Genomic DNA, 25,900 nt, shown 5'->3' with positions numbered 1-25,900 from the left:
TGGTATTCATCAAGGAAGCGTCCTCCCATCACTCCTCTTTGCTCTTGTTATGGACACCGTCACACGGGACATCAAACGTCCAGCGCCCTATATACTGCTTTATGCAGATGATGCATTTCTAGCATCACATAGCAAAAATGATCTCGAGCAACTTGTCCAAAAATGGAATGACCACCTCATGCAACACGGTCTCAGATTGGATCTAAACAACACTGAATTTTTGAGGACCGACTCCTATGAAACAAACACAATCACTGTCAGCGTGAGGTCTGTGAACTACCCAGAACTGAGCGATTTAACTACCTCGGGTCAACGCTATCAACCAATGGGAAAATGCGTTATGAAATTGCGCATTAACGCAACCTCGATGAAGTGGCGTTCCACAACTGGTGTTCTTTGTGATCGATATATCAACGAACGTCTCAAATCTAAAATTTACCGCATTCCATTCTGTCGCTCTCTATGGTGAATGTTGACCAACTATAAAAACAATGGACGGCGTCTTGCGGTAATGGAGACGAAGATGTTACGTTGGACAAGGCAAATGGCAAAATCGATCACGACGAGCCAACCCCGTTTGTGAACGGGACAAAGGCTGCAGAAAAAGGGGAAGAAGTTTATAGCCAACTCCTGCCAGCCGTCAGCGTTGCTACGGAGTCGTCTTTTTTCTGATCTCTACTCTGCCTTTATAGCGCATGCCTCCTCGCGGACGTTTTAACGTTGTGCAAATTTCAAATTCACTCCGTGGGTCGGAAATTTCTGCTGCTCACCAGTACTTAGAACACTTGTCACGGCGTCCTCCAGAGCGTCAAGCCGACACTGAAAATCCGGCATTGTCTCATTCGATGTCAGGTAAACGCCAAAAGACGTTATCCCTAGACAGCGAGTCCAAACGAAACCATTCCTTCGTCCATGGCGAGGATATGAAGTCGAACGGCTGCTCGAACTCAGATGGCTGCGGGACCCGATAAGTTGAAATGCTATGAAGCCGAGTTGCTGTTACAGTATTGCCCGCTGATTAGCACTAGAGCAGCATTTACCTCCGCAGCAAACTGAGCTAGCGATTGATGAGCGGTTGCACTCCGGGGAATGTCCCAGCCCTTTCTTTCATTGCAGGTCTTTGCTTGGTGGCCTACCTGACGCCATTTGCGGCATGATGCCCTCCTGTCAGGTCCCTTGCAAGTTGCTGACGTGTGTCCGTAGTCCGGATACCTGTAACACTTGATGGGGCTTATCCGGGTTTATATTCTGGATACTACCCATCCAATTTTGATTTTGCCGCTGTTAAGGGGTTTCGTCGTATATTGCTCGAAACACAGTGAGTTACTATAGATTACTAGTGGATCTGCATAATAGGACTTTTATAGATCCCGTAACTTCGTTCAGGTCTTCAGTAAAACTTGCTACCTGCTCTACTGTCAATCTTTCAATCATTTTTGAAAAGGTAGCCGACCTTCGCATTCACGCGTTTCTTCAAAAATGCAGCAACATAACTACCGAAAGTAATCTCTTGCAGCTGAGTAAACATGATGCATAGCGCCACATGTGCACTATTGGCTCTCATATCATCTCGAAGGTGCGTCCACCACCACCCCAGAAGCTCGCTATTGCTAAAAAAAAATTTCACATACTTTTAAAGTAGGGTATTTGCTGATCATCATGTAGCTGCTGGGCTTCTCCACTACGCATGGTCCCAGAGTCCAACGGCAAATGGAGACCATGTGGCGATCACAGACGTCTGAATGCTCAGACCGTTCCAGACCGCTATCCCATACTATTCATGCACGACTTTGCGCACAACCTCGCTAATTGCCGCGTTTTCACTACCTTGGACTTAGCCAAGGCGTACCATCGAATTTCTTTATTTCCAAAAGACACTCCGAAAATGGCAATATGCAACTTTCAACATTTCCTTCTATTAACGTTGAAAAATGCAAATTCATTCAATAGCAAGCGAAGTTTTTGGGCCATATGAATTCCCCGAAGGGAATACTCCTGAACTCAGATAAAGTTCGGGCCAACACAGATCAATCGCCGTTCCTTACTCAAAGCCGCGATCCTCAATGCGAACTTGGCTGTCTAAAGACTCACGCACGATTACGTGGTCTAGAGAGGCCGTCCAGGTACTTGAACTAGCCAAACGACAGCTGGCTAACTCTACATTCCTGGCAATCCCTCAATCAGATGCGCCCGTAGCCATTTTTGTCGATGCCTCAGACATCGCAGTAGGTGCTGCCCTTCACCAAAAGGTGAAAAAAATCTGGCAGCCGTTAAGTTTCTTTTCTGAAATATTGAATTACAGTACTTATGATCGTCAGCTATTAGCCGCGTACATGACAATCAAATACTTCCGATACTCTCTAGAAGGCAAACTGTTCACAGTGTTTACGGACCACAAACCTCTTACCTTCGCTTTTAAGCAGAAGTCCGACAAAGCGTCCCCTCGCCAACTCCGGCACTCCGGCACTTCATAAGCCAGTTTACTTTGGATATCCAACACGTGTCCGACAAAGATAATGCAGTTGCAAACGCTTTGCCACGCATTTCAGGGGTTAAAATTCCTGCCACGGTCGATTTTTCGACAATCGCCGAGCCACAGAAGGATGACGCAGTACTTCAAAGCCTCAGGGTCATCCCAAATATAAATTTTGAGAGTTTTGTCTATTCGGCGCAACCGCCAATATACACTGGGAGACCTCTGAAAAAGGACCTGATAGACCAGTAGCTTACTCCAAACTACAATTTTTATTTTTCAGTGTAGATATATATTTCCGGAACATATACTCACTCATGGGAAGCAGAAAACTATCGAAGACCTTGTTGTCTGGTGGATGTGCAAGGGATGGAGTATGAAGCTTATATTCACCGGGCTATGCTTTCGACCAGGTGGTGGTGGACTGCCCAACACGGAGGCAACTGCGGAATCGCTTAGGACTAAAGTCTCTTAAATTGCTAACCTGAAAAGGAGTAGGTGAGACAGTGGCATATATTGTGGGAATGTTTCTGACTAAAGTTCCAGCGCTAGAGATGAAGGATCTTAAGGGCCACCAGATTACTCAGGACGTTGATCTCTAGGTGCGATTATGAACAGTCTTCAGAAGCAAGGTGGAGGGCAAAGGTAAACTCCTAACGATCGGGGTGGAAGACCGATCCCTGGTCAATGAAACGTCGAAATTGCCATATTAACTATAGATTTAGCAACAGTAAATGCACGTGCACAGGGAAGGGACGAAGAAAGACACTTCGGAGGAGACCTCGGGTGGCAAATTTATCAAGCTTCCCAAAGGGATCTCGGAGTCCATAGAGGCTGAAAGGGCTAGATCAAGCAATGGAAAAGTGCGCTCTGCCCAATGAAAAGGAAAAGCTGGACGACCTAGACCTGGATTTTCTAGGGCTTATAGTGGACAATGATTTACAACAAAGCGCTATTTCCAAAGTGGAGGGTGATACTTCGGCAGTGAAGAAGAGTTCCAAACTCTAACGGAACCGACGGTCAGCACTACGATAGCCCAGGTAAATTCGCATCATTCAGAAGTAGTAATTGTATTGGAGCCCTGGGTGTACCGGGAGCAAATTCTTCAAGGCATGCAGCTAATATGGTAATCCTTTTGCAAAAAACAAAAACCTGTCTCATCCTTATAGGTAATTTATATATTATGATATGTATAGATATTTCTTTCAGAGTTCCTGAATGGAGACCTTGCGACTGCACAAGCCTCACTGGACGCCGGGAGGAGAACTCGAGAGGCATTCGTAGCATCGGGTTATTTTCTAGGGGAAGACATCCGGATTTCCGCGGATCTATTCGCTAGGCTAGTGAAGTTCTGCGAGAAAAGGGCGCTACCACCTCTCCTCGGCTATGATAGCAACCCTCCACCATGAAATCTCGGGAAGCAGCGACATTAATTGAAGAGGTTAGTACCTTCTTGAATTTATTCTTAGCAATAAGTTGGAAATATATAGCATAAGAAACACTCTAACATTTGTGACCAGCGCTAGACAAGAGGTGATAGACATAACTCTAGGCAATACTCTGATGAACGGGTTGGTCAGATTTGATATTGAGGGCAACTCAGAAATAAAAAGGACAATAAGGAACCTTAAGAGAACAAATTGGGGCTCATATGCAACGCACCTGAGCAACAACATGGCTCACCTATAAAGGGAGCGAACTGGAAATGGAAGCAATAGTGGAATACCCCAACAACAACATATGAAGGCAGCTGTCCGGCCAAAGGAGTAAAGTTATCAATGTATGTATTCTGGTGGAACAAAAGCTAGCCAGAATGAGAAAAGAGGTGCGAAACCTCTTCAACCACCGTAAAGCCAACAGGAAACTGGCCGAGGTACAAAAGGTGCACCAGAACGGCTTCAGGGAACTATGTGAAGGGATCGAACAAATAACAGAAGAAACCAGGCTGTACAAGTTACAGCCGAAGACGAGGCAATATCTTCTGTTTATCTGAAGAAGGAAGATGAGACATTTACGAAGAATGAGAAGAACAGGGTGCATCTGCTTCTCAGAACTCATTTTCCCGTGCGGCAGAAGGCGGCAACATTCTGTTCGACACCCCCACAACGAATAAAAGGGGACGAAAGGAGAACTAGAAACAAGCAAATGAAGGATGCTCCGAAACTAGGGTAACGTCGGCAGTGGGAACATTTAAACCACAGAAATCACCCTCAGTATATGACTTCTTCCCAGTACTACTCCAGAGAGGTCTAGAAGTCATCTTAGAGCCTCTTCTAAGGGCGGTAAGTGGTAGCATAGCCTTGGGATATATACCAAGGACATGGAGGCAGGCATTAGTGGTCTTTATTCCTAAAGCGGGTAAAATGCATCCTTTTCACCCTAAATCTTTCAAACCAATATTCACCCTAAATCATTCAAACCAATGTGGCTTGTTAGTTGATGTTTCATTCGTAATCAAAACTATGGAGCAGGTCATTGACAACTATATTAGAATTAACGCTATAATGCGCAATCCTCTACTTCAGCGTCAACACGCTTGCCGGACAAAATGGTCAACCGATACTACCCTGCATCAGCTGACGGATGTATTACGAGATGCCATAGAAACAGGAGACAGCACTGTGTGCGAACGAGCACAGACTGCTACAAGATGCCCACATCCGCAAGCGGGTGGGAAACACTCTGACTTTCTGACTGACTTTCTGGGCAGAATGTTATATTGTAGGAGAATAGAAGAACCGACACACACAAAATCTATTGGCATGAATACTACCCAAGGTTTTCCACAGTACTGGGTATTATTATCGCGTATGTGAAGTATGATAGTGAATGAATTCCTAGAAGAACTAACAAATACTGATATACAAGGCCAGGGTTATGCTGACCACATTGCTTTAATCCTTTTTTTTTTTTTTTTGTGCGTACACGGAGGTGGAAAATCTTAGAAAGACACGTCCGCCGCCCGAACGGCGGAACAACAGCGGGCGCGTGTGGGATTCACACCCACTAAAAACCACCCCCAGTCTCTCCAGCCCCAGCCCCGCGGGACCACCATTGAGGTATTACTTCGCGGGGTAGGTTTGCTCTTAGGCACTCATCCTTCTCCTATTTGCAGCTTTCCTCCTTCTTTGTTCCTTCTGCAACTCCTCCTGCATTTGGATGATTGCGGAGCCAACCGCAAGCCACTTCTCCTCGGACTCCAGCATCTCAGTAACCAAGCTCTCCGGGGTCCCGCTCCTACCCAGCACCTGGTTTAAGATCCTTCTCTCCATCGCAAATCATGGGCAGTGAAACATCACACGCTCTGGATCCTCCGGTATGCCATCGCATCTGGGACAGTTCGGAAAATCACCCAACCCAAAGCGGTGCAGATACTGCCTGTAGCAACCACCGTGTCCCGTGAGGAACTGGGTAATGTGGTAGTTGGTATCCCCATGTTTTCGCTCAAGCCACACCCTAATGTTGGGAATGAGCCTGTGCGTCCACCGACCTTTCGCAGACTCGTCCCATCTGCGTTGCCAGAGATCAAGCGACTTGCTGCATTTCTACGCTGTGCATGCCCCTCCATATGTTTTGCATTGTACAGGACACTCATTTCTTTGGCCAGAATGTCAACCGGGATCATGCCTGTCACCACCAATACTGCCTCATCTGATGTGGTTCTAAAAGCACTGCAAATCCTCAAAGCCATCCGTCGGTAAACCGAGTTCACCTGCTTCCGTCTCTGAGAGTTTGCAAGCGCCTCTGCCCACACAGGCGACGAGTAGAGCAGGATGGAGCGCACCACTCCGGCTAGCACCAGCCTCCGGCAATGTTTCGGCCCACCAATATTTGGCAAAATTTTTGCAAGTGCTTTTTGGCTTTTTGGCATGCATACTCTAGGTGCTCCCTAAAACTCAACTTGGTGTCAATTATTACCCCCAGGTATTTGATAGCCGGCTTTGATACGACCGTATGTCCACCGACCTCCACTTTTACAGTGTTATTTTTCCTGCGTTTCGTTATCAAGACCGCTTCCGTTTTCGCGTCCGCCAAGGTCAGCCCGGCTTTTTCTAGCCAGGACTTTACCGCTCTCACTGTTTCCGTTGCGTAAGCCTCCACATCTTCTGGGTGTTTTGCTGCAACAACCACAGCTAGGTCATCAGCAAAGCCAACAATCGTAGTTCCCTCTGGGACGGGAAGAGCAAGCACCCCAGTATACATGATATTCCACAATAGGGGACCAAGTACCGATCCCTGTGGTACCCCGGCTGTGACAATGTACTCTTTGGGGCCCTCATCCGTCCCGTACTAGAGAGTCCTCTCTGAGAGGTAGTTTTCCACCAAATTCGTTAAGTATCCGGGGACACCTATGTCAGCCAACGCCCGTTTAATTCTATTCCAGTTGGCCGAGTTGAATGCGTTTTTGACATCCAACGCCACCACGGCACAGCAGCCGCCAGAAATCAGTGCACCTTTTGCCAGGTTTACCACCATGCCAATTGCGTCCACCGTAGAGTGGGCGCGTCGGAAACCAAACTGGCGTTCCGACAAACCATTGCTGGCTTCGACGATGGGCAGGAGTCTGTTGTAGATGACTCTCTCCATCATCTTCCCCATTGTATCTAACAGGCATATAGGACGATACGACGCTGGGTTTCCAGGTTGCTTGCCAGGCTTCGGAAACAACACCAACTTTTGGTTTTCCACTGGGCAGGGAATATTCCTTCTTTTAGGCACGCCTCGAAGGTGTTGGCGAAAAGGTCAGGCCTAGTCTTCACTGCCAGTTTCAAAGCTCGGTTGGGGATGCCATCCAAACCTGGGGCCTTGTTGTCACCGAACCTACCACATATTTTCCGTCATTTGGCTGGACAAAAATTTGCCTTCCCCTATTTTCGTGGCGAGGGAACAGAGTGGTAACAATCTGTTTCAGGAGGCGCGGACAGGTCACCTGGGGTGATTTCCGCAGCCTTTTCATCACCACTCTGTAAGCTTCGCCCCAAGGGTTTATGTCGGCATGGTCGCACAGCTGTTTGAAGCAGTTCTTTTTGCTCCTCCGAATGGTTTCTTTTAGGCGGCCATGCAATTGCCTGTGTGCCTCCTCTCGACCGTCGCCACCGGGTTTTCCCCTGAGTCTCTGACAAAGCCTCCTTGCCCGAAAACATGCGGCTCGCAAACTTGCGATTTCGTTGTTCCACCAGTAGTTGGGTTGCCTACTGGGGAGCAATCGCCTTCTGGGCATAGTAACATTGCATGCTTCCGTCACCCATCGAGTGATCTAGGTGGCTTTGTCTCCAGCCGTACCATTCAAGGATATGTCGGATTTGAGCACCGCGGAAAACGTGTCCCCCTCGAACGCTTTCACTGTCCAGCCAAGCATACCACCCGGCATTTTGCGAAAACTCTTTTTCAAGTTCGATCCGCCCTTGATCTCTATGCAGATTGCCTGGTGTTCGCTGTGATTATAATCCTCACTGACATGCCAAGCGATTCTACTGGCTAAAGTGGCACTCACGTATGTTAGGTCCACTATAGACCCCAGGCCCCTTCCCCGGAAAGTGTACGAAGACCCAACATTCGCCAGTACCACGTCCAGCTCCGCGAATGCTTCGAGGAGAACACGACCCCTGACGTTAGTTATCCGGCTGCCCCATTCAAGAGCCCACACATTGATCGGCCAACGTCCTCTTGCATCCAAAACAAGAGCAGCAAGCATCCGCTCATACTCGACGAGTGTAGCGCTGGGTGGAGCATAGCAGCTGTAGATGTGGATGCCCTTCACCTTCGCTCTGATGAAGCCCTCCTCCGGGTGCTCCATTATTTCCTGGAAGGCTTGTTCTCCACAAGTCCACAGCGCTGCTTGGCCCGTTTGGTCTTTGACCCAAACGCTACCACCGCGGTTTCGGTATGGTTCACTTAGTATGGCCACATCGATGTTTTTCTCGCGGATGGTTTGCGCGAGTAGATCCTGCGCCGCCTCGCAGTGATTGAGGTTGATTTGTATCAACCTCATCTGTGATTTGTGCTAAGGACTCTCCTGTATTCCGGGCACCTGCTGCTACCCGCAATGTGCCGATGGTCCACACCCTCCTTTCCCTTGCACAGTAGACAATTTGGGTCAGCTCCGCAGCCGTTGCTGATGTGGCCTTCCACTCCGCATCTCCTGCATTGCTTTGGCCTGTCATTTGGGTTAGTGCATGACTTCGCAATGTGACCAAAGCCAAGGCATCTAAAGCACCGTTTTAACGCCACCTGTTCCCTAAGGCGACACATAACCCAGCCTATTCTCACTCTCCCTGCTGCTAACAGTTTGAGTGCGTTCTCCACTGGTAGGCTGATGATGGCGGTTTGTGTTCCCCCATAGGCTTTCCTTAGCGTTTTCACCACTGACTCCTGTAGTCCGGCAAGATCGAACCGTTTCTCCAACGCCTCGCGAACCTCCTCCTTCGTCGTGATTTCATGGCTTAAGAATTTGTCCGCGGTTACATCCTTGGATTTCTTAAGTTCCAACATAAGATCTCCCTTCTGCGACCGTCTAATACGACTGACGTTGTCTCCCAAATTGGTGAGTTCGGGGTCTGCCTTCACTTTCCTGAGAATGTCGGCGTATGACCCTTCGCCTCGTTTGGAAATGAAAATCCGATAGTTTCTTTTCTGCGGTTCTACCTTCCTCCAAGCTTCCGCATCCGCCTTTGAAGGTTCGATCCCTTTTCTCGAGGTAGCCACTGCAGTATTTTCCCTGGTAGCTTCAGACGTACTTTTCATGAACTCCGCCTTTTTGGGAGTTGAGTCCTTTTTTCTTTTCAGGGTTTGCTGGCCTGTTGAGTCATTCAGCTTCTCGCGCAGCCTCTTCCCCGGTTTCTCCCCTTTTGTGTTTTGAACCGGCGTTACTTGAGTTGCCTGGTTCACTTTTCCAATCGGCGACTTCCCTACTCGTTCATCCTGGGCCTTGCCGTACGTCAAACGGATGCCTCTTATCATGGCCCTTATATTTTGGTGAATGTTCCTGCGCTCCTTTATAAACTCACACAGCTCCATGATCTTTTTACCGAGGGCAGTAAAGGCAGCTCCAGACTGATCATTGCCCAAAACATCGCTCGGGTGAATCGGCGTCAGTGATTCTTCCTCATCGAAGACTCCCGCTATACGCTTCCCACTGGGGGTAGCGATCGTGGGGGCTTGTGCCCGTGTGGGAGGGGATCTGCGAAAAATCGAGCTCCTTCTGAACGGATCCATCACTGGAGCCAGTTCAAGTTCCTCCCGTACGCTTGTAACATTAGATGCCACAGTAGCCAAGGTTCCCACTTCTGAGGTACTGCGGTCGTTGGATATCGACGGCCGGGAGCCCGCTTGCTCACTCCCAAAAACCGCCGGCACTGGGTTTCCGAAGCCCTGCACCGTAACTTCATTTTTCTTCTGCTCCTCCATGTTTGGTTTTATTTCTGGGTATCCTTCCCATAGCCAATTTTTATCCACGGGTGGGTGTTTACCTCCCACCTACCCGGCCTGCGCATAAACATGCCCATACACGCACATCTCTGGATGCGTGCATGTGCATGGCCATGACACATTCGCCGAGCATTCACTTATCCGCACGAAGGGACGCGCCTGATGGGAGATTTGGCAACTCCACACAGGCATTGCTTTAATCTGTAGGGGCAAATATGAGGATACCCTATGTGAAAGAATCCAAGCCGGACTAAGAGTTGCTATTGCCTGGTGAAGGAAGTCGGGGCTGCGAATTAATCCAGCCAAAACCACCTTAGTTCCATTCACTAGGAAGCGTAAGCTTCATCGCCTGAAAGCCATTAGGATATATGGAAGCGGGGTGAAACGAGAAACAGATGTCAAATATTTGAGAATTACAGTAGACCAAAGTTAATCTGCATGTTGGAAACATTTATCGGAAAGCTACCAGGACGCTCTTCAGAATGGCCTGGCGTATTAATCACACGGATAGCTTCCTAAATGCAAGGAAGATTTAAATTTTTTCTAGGCGGTATCCCGAATTACTGATACCAAGGAATGACATGACAATGAGGCTTTAATTCGGCAAGAAGTTTGAAACGCGTTTGTAGTAACAGGGCAAACCGCGAGTGCGTGACGGTGACATGCACTGAGAGGAACGACATTAGCTCTACATTGAGCTTAAGGGGAGACCTTCATAAATGCAACAGAGATGTACATTTTTTTCATCGAATGTAGTCATATTGAGAATCAAATGAAAGGTATGAGTTAGTAAAATCTGAAGCGGATATTAGCTTTCACATTACTTGTGAAAAGTGGGAGGTAGAGCTGATCCTTTTCGGGGTCTTTTTTGGGCCAATTTACTGCAACCCCAAACATTGAAAATCAATATCACACTAAAGTGAATAGTCTGACATAATAAAAGCATATACATTACAAGCTACCTACTGCTCAAAAGTTCTTACAGAAGTAATACACAAAAACCTTTCATAGCTGAAGTGCCGAGTTCCGATTTTTGGCATGTTTGTCATTAAGACGTGATTTCGTTTAACATGCCGTTTTCGAGGTGGTTATTTTTGTTTTAGTTGCAGGATGGTTTCAAAATTTACCAGGTGCGAATAACCTACTGCAAGTATCATGCATGATTTTTCACCTTCTTTGTAAATTTCTTCGATGTCTTCCTTTACACCATTTCGTTTTTGGGAGCGCTATTGATAGTCATCCCTTGCCGGTTTTATCTATGAGGCCCAATGTGCAAGTTATAGATATATCAGAAAATCGGCAGGAGTATCTCATTCTCACATAATACAACTGCAACTTTTGTGCGCAACACTTTCGGAGCAGAGAAAGCAAGAAATCTGCTTGCATACATCTGACACCAAATAGTATCCTATCTGTGCTGCACTTCTCGGATATTTTTCAGAGTGCCTGTGTTGTAAGCGAACCCGGACGAACTATCTCCGCTACTGTCCTTCAGGATACCTAGACTTTGCGGTCACCTAAATAGATATCCCTTTGAATCGTCTCACTTCGTCGTTGATGTTCAGGCTGATTTTGGCTAATGAGTTCCCATCACCATGAATTACATAACCAAACCAATGAAAACGTTTTTCTCGTAATTTGATGCATGCAACACCAAATTATCTTTATTTCGGATGGGATCGTGCTTTGTTACTGATCCAACACAACATCTTCGTATCCATTACCACGAGGGGAGCCGAAATCGGAGAGGGCGACCGACACAGCAGTACATTTTGAATTTGAGACATTCGTTGTGGCGTCTGTGACAAAGAATGTGAAATTTATTTGGAACCAAAAATGCGAAAATGCAGCATCATCTGAGTCAAATGACGGTAATAAACACACTCAAGCTTAACGCTGACCGCATTGCCTCCTACAGGGTACCGTAGGCTTGAAGTGTACCGTTACGTTCTTGAATGAAGAGTTCTAAGATGCTTCAAGGCCGAATTCCGATAATTCGTACATCAATAATTCTTTTTTCCGGTTAATACAAATACAAATTTTCCCGTCCCCAGAGCTAATTTTCTTTATTTCCCACTCTTGATAATTAATAGTCCCCATATTTCGTACCAAATCTTCAGTCCCTTGAGAAAACGAACTATCGGGATTCGGTATATCAGATGAAATCTTAGATAAATTAATATGAGTGCACTCATTGTTTACAATCCGAATAACACAACGTCGAAAGTTAAACCAGCATAAATATATATACACATACATCAAAATAATATTAAATCATTGAAGGCGTCTTTTATGAGTAAAATAATCTGGCAGTTACGTAGGTAGTACATGTATACCATAGTATAACATACACGCACGGGTAATGAAAGCAGAAAATGTTTTTACTCAACACCAACCTTAGAGGAATGTAAATATTCAACGCTCTCTAGGTCCTCTAGTTTTACTTTTCGAACTTGGTAGGAAGTGTCAGGGCGAACCCCACTCTTTTCCCTAGACTCGTAAAAGCTTCTGAGGGTCCTTCAACACTTTCTACGCCACTACAAAGCTGACGATTTTATCGTGAATGAAATAACGAACGCTCTAAGAGCAAGTATCTGAGTGTTAAAAAGTAAGCAGAAGGCTTCAATGGTCTGAAAGTGATCCTTACCTTTGAGTACATGCACGTAGACACTAGACTGACGGGCGTTAGCCGGGGCGCAAGTGTAATTGCCTCCATGTCTCATTGTTGCATTCCTCACCGTCAGAACACTTGATGGCAGCTTTCCCGTTGTCACCGAGATTCCGTCTTCAACGTCGTAGTTTATCATTCTGTCCTCGTGGTACCTGTAAAGGATTTTTTTGAAAATGAAAGGAACTTTTGCCTTTGATATAAGTTATTGACTCTATTGTAAGCGTGTTTCAAATGCATAGGATTACAAATCAATTTTAGCAGCGAGGTGACTATACGTTCGTTACCGAGCAGGCTGTATTGGGCAAGATACCCACCACTAAAAAGGTTGGGGATATTTCAAGATATTCACTTACGGTAAGTTCAAATGTTTCGACCATTTGTCTCCATTAGTATTAACTTTTATTTTGGTTCAAATGTTGGTCTTTGCCGCTCGATTAAGTTTGGTTGAGTACTTTAGTTACTCATCACTGGAGCATTGATAACGGTTAAAGAGATTTGAAGCGATTTAGTACACTTGAAACGGAACGATATACATAAGTAGACCGAAATAATGAAACCTCCCAATGAAACTTTTAATAGTTTAAATGATTCGAAGCATATGTTTCTCGTCCTTGGTTAGCTATGTACAGACATACTTCATTTTATTACTTTATTTAGAGTATATCTGTGCAATACAATTGCAATATTGAAGGATACAAACTTCAAGTGAACAAGGGTTCAAGAGCCGAAAAGTGTATTTCAAAACATCTGCAAAAGCAACTGCATTACTAAGTGGAGGTTATATTCATCATTCATAATAATAACAATCGTTGGCGCAACAATCCAATTGGATCAGTGCCTTGAAGTCCATTAGAGCACTTCATTCAAGACCGTAACGGTACACAACAAGATTCAGCATCCTGTCAGCACCTGGTCAGCATTGCGGCCGCTCGAGATTATCACCCTGATTTCACTCAGGAACTCACTCACAACTGAGTCGACTGGTATCCGACGTCAAATCGCGATACAAATTCCTCTACCACCAGTGAGATTTGAACCGTGACCTTCCATACGACGCCTTGTGCTCTAACCACTCAGCTAACCGGAACTCATAATACAGGATATGTATGCTAACCCATGTTCAATGGTTTAGGACGCTTTACATACTCAAGGCGCGTCTGGGCATTTTCGTTAGTGGATGATATGTTCCGCTTCCTCATTATAGGATTGACATGTATCAGCTCGTACAATTCCAGTTTTGACCATATGTCCCGCTAGTGAATTAAGGGCCAGTCAGGATGCCAACAATACTTCCGCAAGTTTTCCTCCTTTTCGGTAGAATAAACTTTGCCGTGTATTCGTTTCGTTCTAACAGGAAAAGTTTGGTATGTTTAGCAGCATCAAGGCTCTACCACCTGTCCATATGGAACGCTTGTTTCCAGTTTTTGATAGCAGCATTAGCCAATGTTACTGATACCCCAATTGCTGGTTCGGTAATCGAACCTTCTTTTGCTAAAGCATCCGAGATTCCATTTCCTTCTACATCACAATGGCCGGATGCACAGAGTAGTTCCACCGCATTGAATCTAGAAGCAAAATTCAATAGATTTCTACATTTCTGAAGGTAAGTGATCAAAGAACCCGTCCATGCAGCTTGACTATCTCTACAGATTACGATGCACCAATGGAATCGCTAATCAATTATTCATTATCGAATACTGTATTATATATGGATGTATATAAATTGTTCGTAGACATATTTCCGATTTACTTCGTGCACAAAAGCATACATATCCATATAAAATACGTATATTGAATACCGCTGGTTTATTGTACAAATATATCTATCTGAATTAGGCACTACCCCAGAGCTTCATTAACGTATACACATACATATGTCTGTCCCGAGCAATTGATATTAATATTAATGATTAAAAAATTGAAACTAAATGTTTCCCTCCGGCGCACCATTCATATTCACTTTGTTGTGGTATTGACGAATGGATATGCTATGATGTCGTACACGTTTTAGAATGCAGGAAATTCGCATAAAATGTAAAAGTTACACCTTCTGTAACTTTGTTAATAATGATTGGATTTCCTTCGAAATTCCCAGAGTTATGCCTTATGTCATCCCTTACACCACTTTTGTACTTCCAGAATGAATTTAAGGGAGGTTTCCGGCTAAATTTCTAAAATATGCTAACATACTAACTTATTAACTTTATTTGTGCAGGTATCGGAACGGGATGCATTTTGAGGCTTAGATTTCGTTTAGTTACGCCACTGTGATATTTCAGATTCGGTTGGATAGTTTCTGAGAACGAGACCTGTTACACTTTTTGGGGGTCATATTTTGAGCAAGGGTTCTTGACACATGGACAGTGTCAGCACGAATACAAACTGCCTGAAGCTATACAAATCTGTGTCCATTCATTAACTGTTAGTATACTCACTGACAATTGAGCTCTTCGGAAGAGGTTGATCAATATTTACGCCCTACCTCTAGCTATATGACGTGGTACTAGGACCTGCAACCACAGAACGAGAAAGTGGTTTAAATGGTTATTAAATCCTCCAATTTGGTAGCCCATGCACCCAACACTATGTCGGTTATCAATTTTCTTTTAGCGAAGTCGTGTCCTACGTGACTATCCCATTTCAACAACAGCAGTTTATTGTTGAAATAATGTGGCGATTTTGCGAAAGCAGGGAAAAAATGATGTCGCTGATCTGGTTGCTGACAATAGCATGTGTTAGCTTTCAAATTACATGTAAAAATGATTAGTTTCATTATGGAAAACTTAGGAAAATTATGCATGAAATGGGAGAAAATGTGGTTTTGATATGGAGCAAATTCACTTGCAATGAATGAAAATGAATGACTCTGCACTTCTCCCTTTTGCCTTTTCAACATAGTTCCAACTCTTCTACCGAATTTCGTATCAATAGGTGCAACCGTGTCTGAGAATTGTGCATGTGACAGACAGACAGACGGATAGAAAGTTATCTAAAATAGGAAAATAGGTCCAAGGTAAAGCCGTCGGGTCTCAGCATTGAAATATAAACCAAATAGAAAAAAAATTGCAAACCCATACCGATTAAATGTATTGCAAACATCTTGCGCCTACCATACATATCAGATGAAGCGATGATAACAGCTATAAACTCCACCGACAACTTGGCGCACGAGAGTCAACGCCTCCATGACTTAACATATACGCAATTGGTGAATTCTTTACCTATCGTCGTGAATTGGCACGACCACCACGGGCCGGGACTTAAAGGACGCTGAACTCACAGAAATACCCCAGATGCCTCGAAGTAAATTAAATGACGCTAGGGAGAAGTTAGCTACGGCCTAAGTCGCTTAGTAACGGGGCACGGAGGTTATCCGGCATATCCTTACCACTTTGGGCGTTAAAACTCCCCATATTGCCGACATGCGATATGATTCCGGACGATGTGGAGCACGTTGTTTTTATTTTTCCTAAATTTGCATGCATATTATGGGGTGGAAATTATCACCGGTCAACAGTTATCACCCGACAATATCGTGAGCCACGTGCTAGCCTCTGGAACATCTTGGACGGCCGTGGGGAAACTAATAAAAACGATCCACAATATGCCGGGGAAAGACGAGCTTCAGCGGAAGGTGATAAGTAACAATGCGAGCCGCTTTTTAGAATGACCTCTGGTGCAGTGCCCCGGTGGAGGATTACTTGCCAACCATAGTAGTGATTTTTAGATTGGGAGAAGAAGGTGTTCAATGAAGGAAGACCTAACTAGAACACCAATAATGAAGGTGGAAAATGAAGGGCTGAAAAGAGATCGTTGGTCGGCAAGGCCGCTTTTAAAACCCACCGCTCAATGCCTTGGTCTTTACCAATATGAAAGATAGCAACAAATAAAACGCAGGGAAGTGCACTAAGTCCCAACGGTGAAGAAGTGTTTAAAAGGAGTAATTCGACCAAGGCTCATAGGGAAACAGACCCATGATACGGAGAAACTACCCTTTGTGGAGCTTGATGTAAAACAGTTGAGCTGTTCGAGTTTATCAAGGACAAGCATAACGTGCACCAAGCTACGCAGAACATGGTGAAAGCCATTAGAGTTTTCTATTATAGGTCGCAGGAGAAAGAAAGAAGACCCAAAGGAAAGTCTACACCAGCTGTTCCAACGTGCCATGACCGATTGAAGTGAAACCTAACGGTAGTGTTATCGATCTGCAAGCGAACAGAAAAATAAAGGAGTTCATCTAGGAAATGAGGAGGCGCTTAAAAGGAAAAAGGGGTTGAGGAGAAAGAGGTAGTTCCGAAGAACGGATCTAAAAGCTGTCCCCGACCAAAACTATCTACGTGGAGATGTCAACAAGGACTCAGACAGGTGATAACATGTTTCAGTTCAAACAATCCAGCTTGTTGAAAATTGAAGGCGTTCGTAACGAAGTTAAGAATTCCCTTAGGCAGAATATCATAGTAGGAGCCCAAAAATATGAGATCTATGTATATGCGGTGGAAGGATTTCGATCAAGTGACCAGAGGAATGCAATGAATCTGCAATGCCTTGAAAGAACAATTTAAGCTGGAGGAATTGGGTGAAGAATAAATTGACAATTGGGAAAAGGCTTTTGGTATTATTTAAACGGCCACATACTACTACCAGTAACAAAACCCTGATGCATCGAGTTTCAAGACTTCATCTGCAGCGATCACCACGTACTTGTCTTCGATGTATGGAGTGAACCATACGGAAGGGAAACAGCATACCCAAAGTCGAGAAGGACATCAGCCGACAAAAGCGTTGGATGAGTAGACCTCCATAACTGAGTACCTAGAGCAACCTACTAAGGATGCTGAGTTCATGAAAAGAGTTCTCTATTTGTCGCAATGCATCGCTAAGCATGTGACGCGTCCATACCTAGGAGATGCGTATTCCCTAGTAGAAGATAAAACTACTGGTGAAATAGTGAACTCGCTGGTCTCGATCAGCCTCCTATCCAACAAGACAAATGGCTCAAAAGCAACAGGTATTATCGATCAGCTGCAGAAAGAGCAGACGTATTAGGAGGCACTCTCTTGCTGAAAATCATCCAGTGGGTTTCTCTCCTGCAAGCGAGAGAGACGCCGACGCCTTTCAGAGATCGCTGAATGTAACAGCAATTGTAGATCTGCAGTAGAATCGTGGACAACAAAACTTCGGGACTGGACGGTACACTTCTGAGGAGATATTTCCAGCAGCATTGCAGCTAAAGCCTGGTACAGCTCTACCGCTAGAGAGCCGTCCCTTTATAAAACCATATCGTTTCTAGACGCTATGCTGGAGTAGGTAATCTATAGTAGATTACTCCTCGCTCTTGAATGCCAAGGGGGATAATCAGCTCAATAACATGGGTTCCGTAAAGCCAAATCAATCAATGACGCCATCAAATTACTGGCTTGGTCGAAAATGAAGTTCACGGAAAGGGTATTTCCAGCAAATATTGGGTGGTAGTACCCCTAAACGGGAGAAGTGAACTCAATTCGGCCAATTGGAGCCTTAAACCGAAGTCCCTGCCTTCGATTGGGTTTCCACCTTTTTCGCTGCTACTTGTGAGAATAGAAGCTCTGGTATGATACCGATAAAAGATCAAAGGAGAATATTTTGTCTCCGCGGGTCTCCCACAGGTCTTTAGACCGAGCCCATTACCGTAAAACATAATATCCAAAGATATCCTTAATCTTCCGGGTCCCGTAAAAACATGCAAAACAGTTAGTGCTGTCAAAGCTTGATTAGAGAACGCTAGGCTGGAGGAAAAGACGGAAGTGGTCCTTAACATCAAGCCCCGAGTGCAAGGTTGGCAAATTTCAGGACTACGATTGAGGAAGATCCGCTTTGCAAAAGCCTCTAAGAGACTTTGAGCAAGTTAGCCCCCATTTGAGGGCCGAAGCTTTGAAGTCACCGTCAATTTCGTCCCCTTGCATCGAGAATAAGGTTGCCAAAATGTTTTCAAATTAGGACAATGTGAGACTGGGTAGGACATAGCAGCTGTACACATACATACCGTTTATTTTCGCCTACACGAAATCACTGGGCGACTAACTCATAGGGCATTGTATAGCTTGGCAACCGCATGTCCGTACTGCCGCTCCACCAGTCGAGTTTGTGACCCATACACCACCGTCACGGTTTCCGTAGGATTCACTTATGATGGCATTTTTCGTCTGAGATTCATAAGTGGTCTGCTCAAGTAAGTCCTGAGCGGCCCTACAATGAGTGAGGTGTATTTGAATAAACCGAGATATTTAAATCGCTCAGTTCGAGGTAGGTTACTGCCATTGACAGAACTGAGCGATTTACATATCTCGAGTAAATGCTATCAGCCAATGAAGAACTGCGTTATGCTCCTCACATAGGGAAACACAAAACCTTTTATACCCGAAACATTAAGCTTCCGGTTTCTCAACTTGTTTTTTTATGTGTTGTAGGTTGTCTCCTTGACATTTGTTAATAATACTAGGCTTCTTGTGTGAAACGAATGAAGTTGACTATTATCAATAAAGTGCTTTCCATCAAATGATTTATTTAAAACGCTTTCTAAAAAATAGAGGGCAATGGAATTTTTAACTATTTACACCCGGAACTGTCATACACTCATCGTTCCTCACATAAGAAAACACAAAACCTTTTATACCTGAAGCGTCAAGCTTCTAGTTTCCCGACTTGTTTCGGTTTGCTTTGGGGAAACAAGTTAATTAAATCACAAAATAATCCACTAAAACAGTTTGAAAAAATAATATAACCATTATAAATAAACCTTGGTATAAAGTATATTTTTTTTTGAAAATTGTGGGGTCCTAATGTTGGACAGGACCAAATGGGCAGCAACTTACTCCCTCTTTTTTTGGTCCACGCACACCTCTTTTAGGGCTTAGCACCAAAACATCCAAAATATTAGGCGATGACGGCTTTACGGTTTCTTACCAGGGCAGAGGCAAATCGTTCGATGCTGCATCACCTCTGCCCTAGGAGCAGCGTGACCGAGGCGGCTCGCAGATGTTAAGTGGTCCTTTATATAATTCGTAGAAAACAACATGACTAAGAATTATATTGAGCGCAAATCCGCCTTATTGACCAGAGCTTGGCCAGAGCTGAAATATTCGTTTTAGGAATGATGGGGTCCTAAGTCCGCATCAACATAATGCCGGACCGGATAATTTTTTAAAAAAATATATTTTCAGCTGTGGCCAAGCTCTGGTCAATGCGAAGTTCTAAAATATGTTAATATACTATTATTAACTTATTTATGCAGATTGTTCAAGCGATTTCACCGGATTTTCTCCAGCAGCCGCATCTTTGGAGCTAGCCCCATGAAACCCAGTCTGCCTGCGCATTTAACCTCTTCCGTCCTTACATCACATGCTATGCAAATGGCCTGTTTGGACATCACGAGATTCTTTTCCGCCTTTGCATCAGCATGTTACGTACCAAATGGTATATTTGGCCTCGACATGACTTTCTTCCGTGTCAGCAATTCACAGCGCAACAGCAGGTGTCGATTTGCCGCCGACAACCAAATTTATAATAATAAACAAGTGTTATTGTGTTGTGTACAAGAACACTTTCAAAGCAATGTGTAAACACGGAAGGGTCAAACATAGGTGATTTTAAGAATAACGTTACTTTTAATTTTGAGTAGTTAAAAAGCCTCTGAACAGAGCTAAAGGGTTCTATCCGAGAACACTTTATTTCGCGCGGGAATTACTTTAACTCGCTTTTGTGATTAATTAGTAAAAATTATTAATAAGAAAGAAATAGAATATGGTGCTTAGAAAATAAAAGGTTTGTTGAAGTGGAGTCGCGAGTGTTTTCTTTTACTTAAGCCAAGCCAATCAAGTAAGTATTATTCCTAACCTTTTAGCGTTTTCTGTTTCAGTGGTGTTTGATTACCCCATCGTTCCGAAGTTAAGTTTCGGCAACCCGGAACGAGAGCAACCACGGTCCTCTAGTTAAACATCCAGGAGCTAGTGCGCGAGCTTGGCCAACGCCCAAGCAGGGTAGTTCACTGGAAGAGGTCGTTTAGGAGAATGCTGAAACAGCTGGTCCGTCGAGCCGGATAACGATCCAAAGTAAGTTTTTAAAGAAAATTACTATTATAAAAATAATTTCTCTTGTGAAAAAAAATATATATAAAGTGCGGGAAATTATAGTGATTGTGTTTCGTCTACACAACATAAAACACTACTTGAACGTCAACGTTGATGTGAATTTTTGTGGTGTTGTTGATCCGTGGGCGCGTTCAAACCCAAGGCAAAGTCCTTTTAGTGTTGCGCCTCCCACGTTTCTCTAACGACACTCTGTCAACGTTGGTGTGATTTTTTGTGGTGTTGTTGATCCGTGGGCGCGTTCAAACCCAAGGCAAAGTCCTTATAGTGTTGCGCCTCCCACGTTTCTCTAACGACACTCTAACAACGTTGGTGTGATTTTTTGTGGTGTTGTTGATCCGTGGGCGCGTTCAAACCCAAGGCAAAGTCCTTATAGTGTTGCGCCTCCCACGTTTCTCTAACGACACTCTAACATCGTTGGTGTGATTTTTGTGGTGTTGTTGATCCGTGGGCGCGTTCAAACCCAAGGCAAAGTCCTTATAGTGTTGCGCCTCCCACGTCTCTCTAACGACATTCTAACAACGTTGGTGTGATTTTTTGTGGTGTTGTTGATCCGTGGGCGCGTTCAAACCCAAGGCAAAGTCCTTTTAGTGTTGCGCCTCCCACGTTTCTCTAACGACACTCTATCATCGTTGGTGTGAATTTTTGTGGTGTTGTTGGTCCGTGGGCGCGTTCAGACCCAAGGCAAAGACCTTATAGCGTTGCGCCTCCCACGTTTCTCAAACGACACTCTAACATCGTTGGTGTGTATTTTTATTATTGTTGTTGTTACGTGGGCGCGTTCAGACCAAAGGAAAGGTCCTTATAGTGCTGCGCCTCCCACGTATTCTGTGTGTCGTTCATATACACTGTCCGTGCCAAACGGAAATATTTAATTCAATTAAGTGACAACCAGTTGAAATAGAACCAAAAATGGAGATCCAGGAGATCATTGAAGCTCAGCAAAAGCGGGTTTTGAAAATTGAAGAGGTTCGCGAGACGCTATGCAAACTGCGGCAGGAGAAGCGAACTAAGGAACGCTTTGAAACCGCGTGGAGTGAGGTCCGGCAGATCTATTTAGAGTTCATTGCAGAACATAAACGGCTACTATTATTGAATCCCTCGGCAGATTTAATATATTTTCGAGAGAATAAGCTGGGACTCATGCAATCAGTTTATTTGAAAACAAAGGAGTTCGTTGAGAGAGTTCATCCCTCTCTTATTCCTGAGGAGAGACAAACAGAGGTCGACCCGTTACCTTTGGGGCCAGTTAGGGAACGAGTCCCTAAACTCCCGCCAGTGCCTCAAAATTATATAGATCCCGGTGAAGGAAGTTCGAATAGGGGGGCCGTCCCAAGACAAGTTGAAACAAAGTTATTAGAACGAGACTTGGGCATAGACGTCAACGACAGACTCCAAGGTGAAGCGACAGCTAGGGATCTGCCCAGGAGTTTAAGCAGGTGTGAAGTTGCGTTCGGAGGGGCATGGGGGGCCTGTGATAAGGATAGACAAAATTGTCCAACGTGGAGAGACGAACCGCGTACATCTAATCTTGGGCCCTTCCCCACCCAACTACGACCGGACTATTTATTAGGCCCTAGTCAGCCCCGCCCAGAATTTTTGCGGACTCCTGAACCAAACCGCTCAGAATCCTTCTTGGATCCCAGCCAAACCCGGCCAAACCATTTTGGTCCTTCGAGCCACTTTTCCCCTTGGAACTCAGGATATCGTTTTAGACCCGCCCCACCAATCCCAGATATTCCAATATTCAGTGGGGACATCAGTCAATACGAACCATTCAAAAGCCTCTTTAACTCTGTATACGATGGTTCTGAAATCGGTTTTGCGGAGCGCTTAATGATGCTTCAGAGCAAGTTAAGAGGCGATGCAAAACGTGTAATCGACCATTTAGGGATATACGGAGAGAATTACCAACAAGCATGGGTTCTTCTTGACCGAAGGTACGTCGGGCCTTAATAGAAAAGGAAATTCACTCGTTAGTTGACTTACCTCAGATAAACCAAAGGGAGGCTAGAACGCTGGGAAGAGCATTGGATACCATGCGTTCCGCAGTTCAGAACCTACGGAAAGCAGGATTCAATGCAGATGAAGGTATTCCATTCATTCCGTTCGTCCTGACGAGGAAAATGGATATGACAACTCGGAGGGAATTCGACTTAACGTTACGAGATCCGAAAATGCCCGTTACGATAAACGACATCGACCAATTCCTAGAAAATAGATATGTGGTCATGTCCCCCGGTTGGGATGGTCTAAGTGGGATATCCAAGGCGGAGGATCTTGGGAATAAGAGGAAAACCCAGAAGGAGATAGCCTTGCTCTCCAAGTCGGATGGTGAAAAGAGAAACTGGATTAAATGCTTCTTATGTATGGGGAAGCACTTCACAGCCCAGTGTCCTCAATTCATTGAAAGTACCGACAAGGAGAAACTGCTCCGCCGTTATCATGTTTGCATTTACTGTCTCTCCCACAAATATATCAGGGGGGAAGCGTGCAATAAACGCAAGAATCTCCAATGCGAAATATGCAAAGGGCAACATCTTACTGTCATGCATCCGTGCAAAGGGGATAACCCGTCTTCTGCTGTTCATCATGCCAAAAATTCGACAGCATTGTCATGGTCCGGAATCGTTCTTCCAACAGCTGTCGTTAAGCTAGAGGCAAGAGAAGGACATGCCGTTCCAGTTCGGTGCTTGATCGATCAAAGTAGTCAGAGCAGCTATATAACCGAAGATCTAGTACAGAAACTTTGGTTAAAAAAGAAAAAGACCAACATCGAAATTCCAGGGGTAGGTGGTGTGTCAGCAGGGAAAGTGTCAGCGGTTGTGTGTCTCACCCTTAAATTGGACGATGGTTCCGAGGTCAGCACTAAAGCGTTAGTAGTCAGACGGGTAACTAAAGGTTCCCTTCCACAAGTACCGCCGCAAGTAAAAGCGTTGTTTCAAGGGAAGAAGTTGGCGGACCCCGTAACGGAACATGCATCTCATGTTCCAGTTTTATTAGGGTCTAGTATCCTTCCACAACTTTTCGTGAATGGAGTAGAAACCGTAGATAGTTTCCTGCTCCAGAACACGAAACTGGGATGGATTGTGTCTGGTCCGGCTGAATCCTCGGTATCGAAGTTCACCTCAACACATGTCACAATCAAGGAATGGGAACAGGACTTAAGGGCTTTTTGGGATATGCCCCTAAGTAGAGATGAATCTAGTCGCATAGATGACGAAATTTGTGAGGACCTATTCGTAAAGGGTCATTACCGAAAGAACGATGGCCGATACGTGGTACCGACCCCGTGGCGACAAGATAATATTAAACTAGGAAACTCGTACCACAAGGCTATGCAGCACTATCTCGGTCAGGAGAAAAGGTGGTTGAAAAACAAAGACCACAAGCTCAAATCGGATGAGTTTATGGAAGAATATTTTAATTTGGACCACATGGCTGAAGTTCCAAAGGGTCATCAATCTGACACTAGCGGCGAAGTATATTATATCCCGTATTTAAGCGTGGTTCGCCAAGAGGCCACGTCGACGAAATTGCGGAATGTCTTCAATGCTTCCAGTCCGACATCAAATGGTGTGAGCCTTAACGAGATGATCCATCCCGGTCCAAAGTTGCAAAACCATATTTTCGACATTGTCACTAGAATACGCAGGTTTGCGTATGTATACTCTAGTGACATTACTGAGATGTATCGACAGATACTTTTAAGACCGGAGGATCAGATCAAGCTTAGGATTCTCTGGCGGGCGAAGCCTCAAGAACCGATAAGAGAGTTTTACTTGAAAACGGTGACCTACGGGTTAGACTGTGCACCCTGGCAAGCAATTCGAACGCTTCACCAGGTGGCAGACGACAATGCTCCTGATGAGGAGATCAACTGGATCATCAAGAACGCGTTCTATATGGATGATCTGTTATACGAGGCGTCCAGTATAAAAGAAGCTCAAGACGTCATCCGAAAAATCACAGAAACTCTAGGGAAAGGTAAACTTCCGCTAACGGAGTGGGCAGTCGTCAGGTATCAACAAAAACTACTCTTCGGGAGGCAAATTTTCAGAATTCAGAAGGGATTGAATATCGAGAAAAACCATTGGCTGTCCACGCTAAACCCCTTTGTCGATCAGGTATCTGGGGTTCTCCGAGTGGGAGGAAGATTAGAGCAGGCGCTCATCCCGTTTGAGCAGAAACACCCTATAATTCTCGGGAAGTGTCACCTAGCTGACCTCATAATTCAGCATGTTCATAAGTTTCACCAACATTGTGGAACAGGACTCACAATGGCTATCATCCGAGAAAGATATTACATTCCAGCGTTGCAGCAGAGGGTGAAAAATTGGATTAGGGGATGCGTTAGGTGCGTTCGAATGCGAGGAGCCACTATAATCCCGAAAATGGCAGACCTTCCTCCCGAGCGAATCAGGTCATCCGCTGTTTTTGAAAATGTGGGAACCGATCTGTGCGGACCATTTCAAATAAAGGCATCAAATTTACGGACCACAAAATCTATGAAGGTCTACATAGTGGTTTTCGTCTGTATGTCTACTAAAGCGATGCATTTAGAGCTCTGTATGGATCTTACCACAAATGCATTTTTGGCTGCGTTTCAAAGGTTCGTAAGCCGGCGAGGCCAGCCGAAAATGATTCGCTCCGACAACGGCACAAACTTAGTAGGGGCTTCCAAAGTGCTCAGGGAAGCCTGGGGAAAGTTGACCAGTGAATGCGAGGAAAGGTTGGCTCAGCGTCAGATCGTATGGCATCATAACCCCCCAAGAGCCAGCCACTACGGAGGGCTGTTTGAGGCAGCAGTGGGGAGTCTAAAACGCTACATAAAGCGGATGCCTTCAATTTCCAACCTGACATATGAAAATTTTCAAACTGCCGTCTGCACATGGGAAGCAATATTAAACAGCCGACCATTGTATCCGCTGGCTGATAATAGTCATGACCTACAGGTACTAACTCCTGCACATTTCATCATTCAGAGAGGCCTATTGTCACCTCCGGCTGGGGAAGGTCTAAATGAAAGTCTCCCAGCAACCAAAAAATGGCTTCAGATCCAGGAACTGCAGAAGCATTTCTGGGTCAAATTCGAGACTGACTATTTGGGGTATCTACAGAAGCGGTATAAATGGAAGGCCCCCGGTAGGCAACTGGGGCCAGGTGAACTTGTTCTAATCAAAGAAAGTGGTCACAGGCCATTAG

The 25,900-nt window shown here is 45.0% G+C and overlaps 1 protein-coding gene across 1 annotated transcript in view; it reads right to left on the bottom strand.

Moving 5' to 3' along the window:
• The window catches only part of LOC119649007 (contactin-2-like), a 61,692-nt gene that overhangs the window by 10,461 nt on the left and 25,331 nt on the right, over positions 1 to 25,900 (bottom strand). The window contains exon 5 of the mRNA XM_038050951.1: positions 12,549 to 12,724. Coding sequence (XP_037906879.1) covers positions 12,549 to 12,724 — 176 coding nt within the window. The remainder of the gene's footprint in view (positions 1 to 12,548; positions 12,725 to 25,900) is intronic.

This window comes from Hermetia illucens, chromosome 2 (assembly GCF_905115235.1).
Source record: "Hermetia illucens chromosome 2, iHerIll2.2.curated.20191125, whole genome shotgun sequence".
NCBI classification, from domain to species: Eukaryota; Metazoa; Arthropoda; class Insecta; order Diptera; family Stratiomyidae; genus Hermetia; species Hermetia illucens.
Note: the sequence above shows the minus strand (reverse complement) of the source record. Positions and strands in the feature narration are given on the sequence as shown.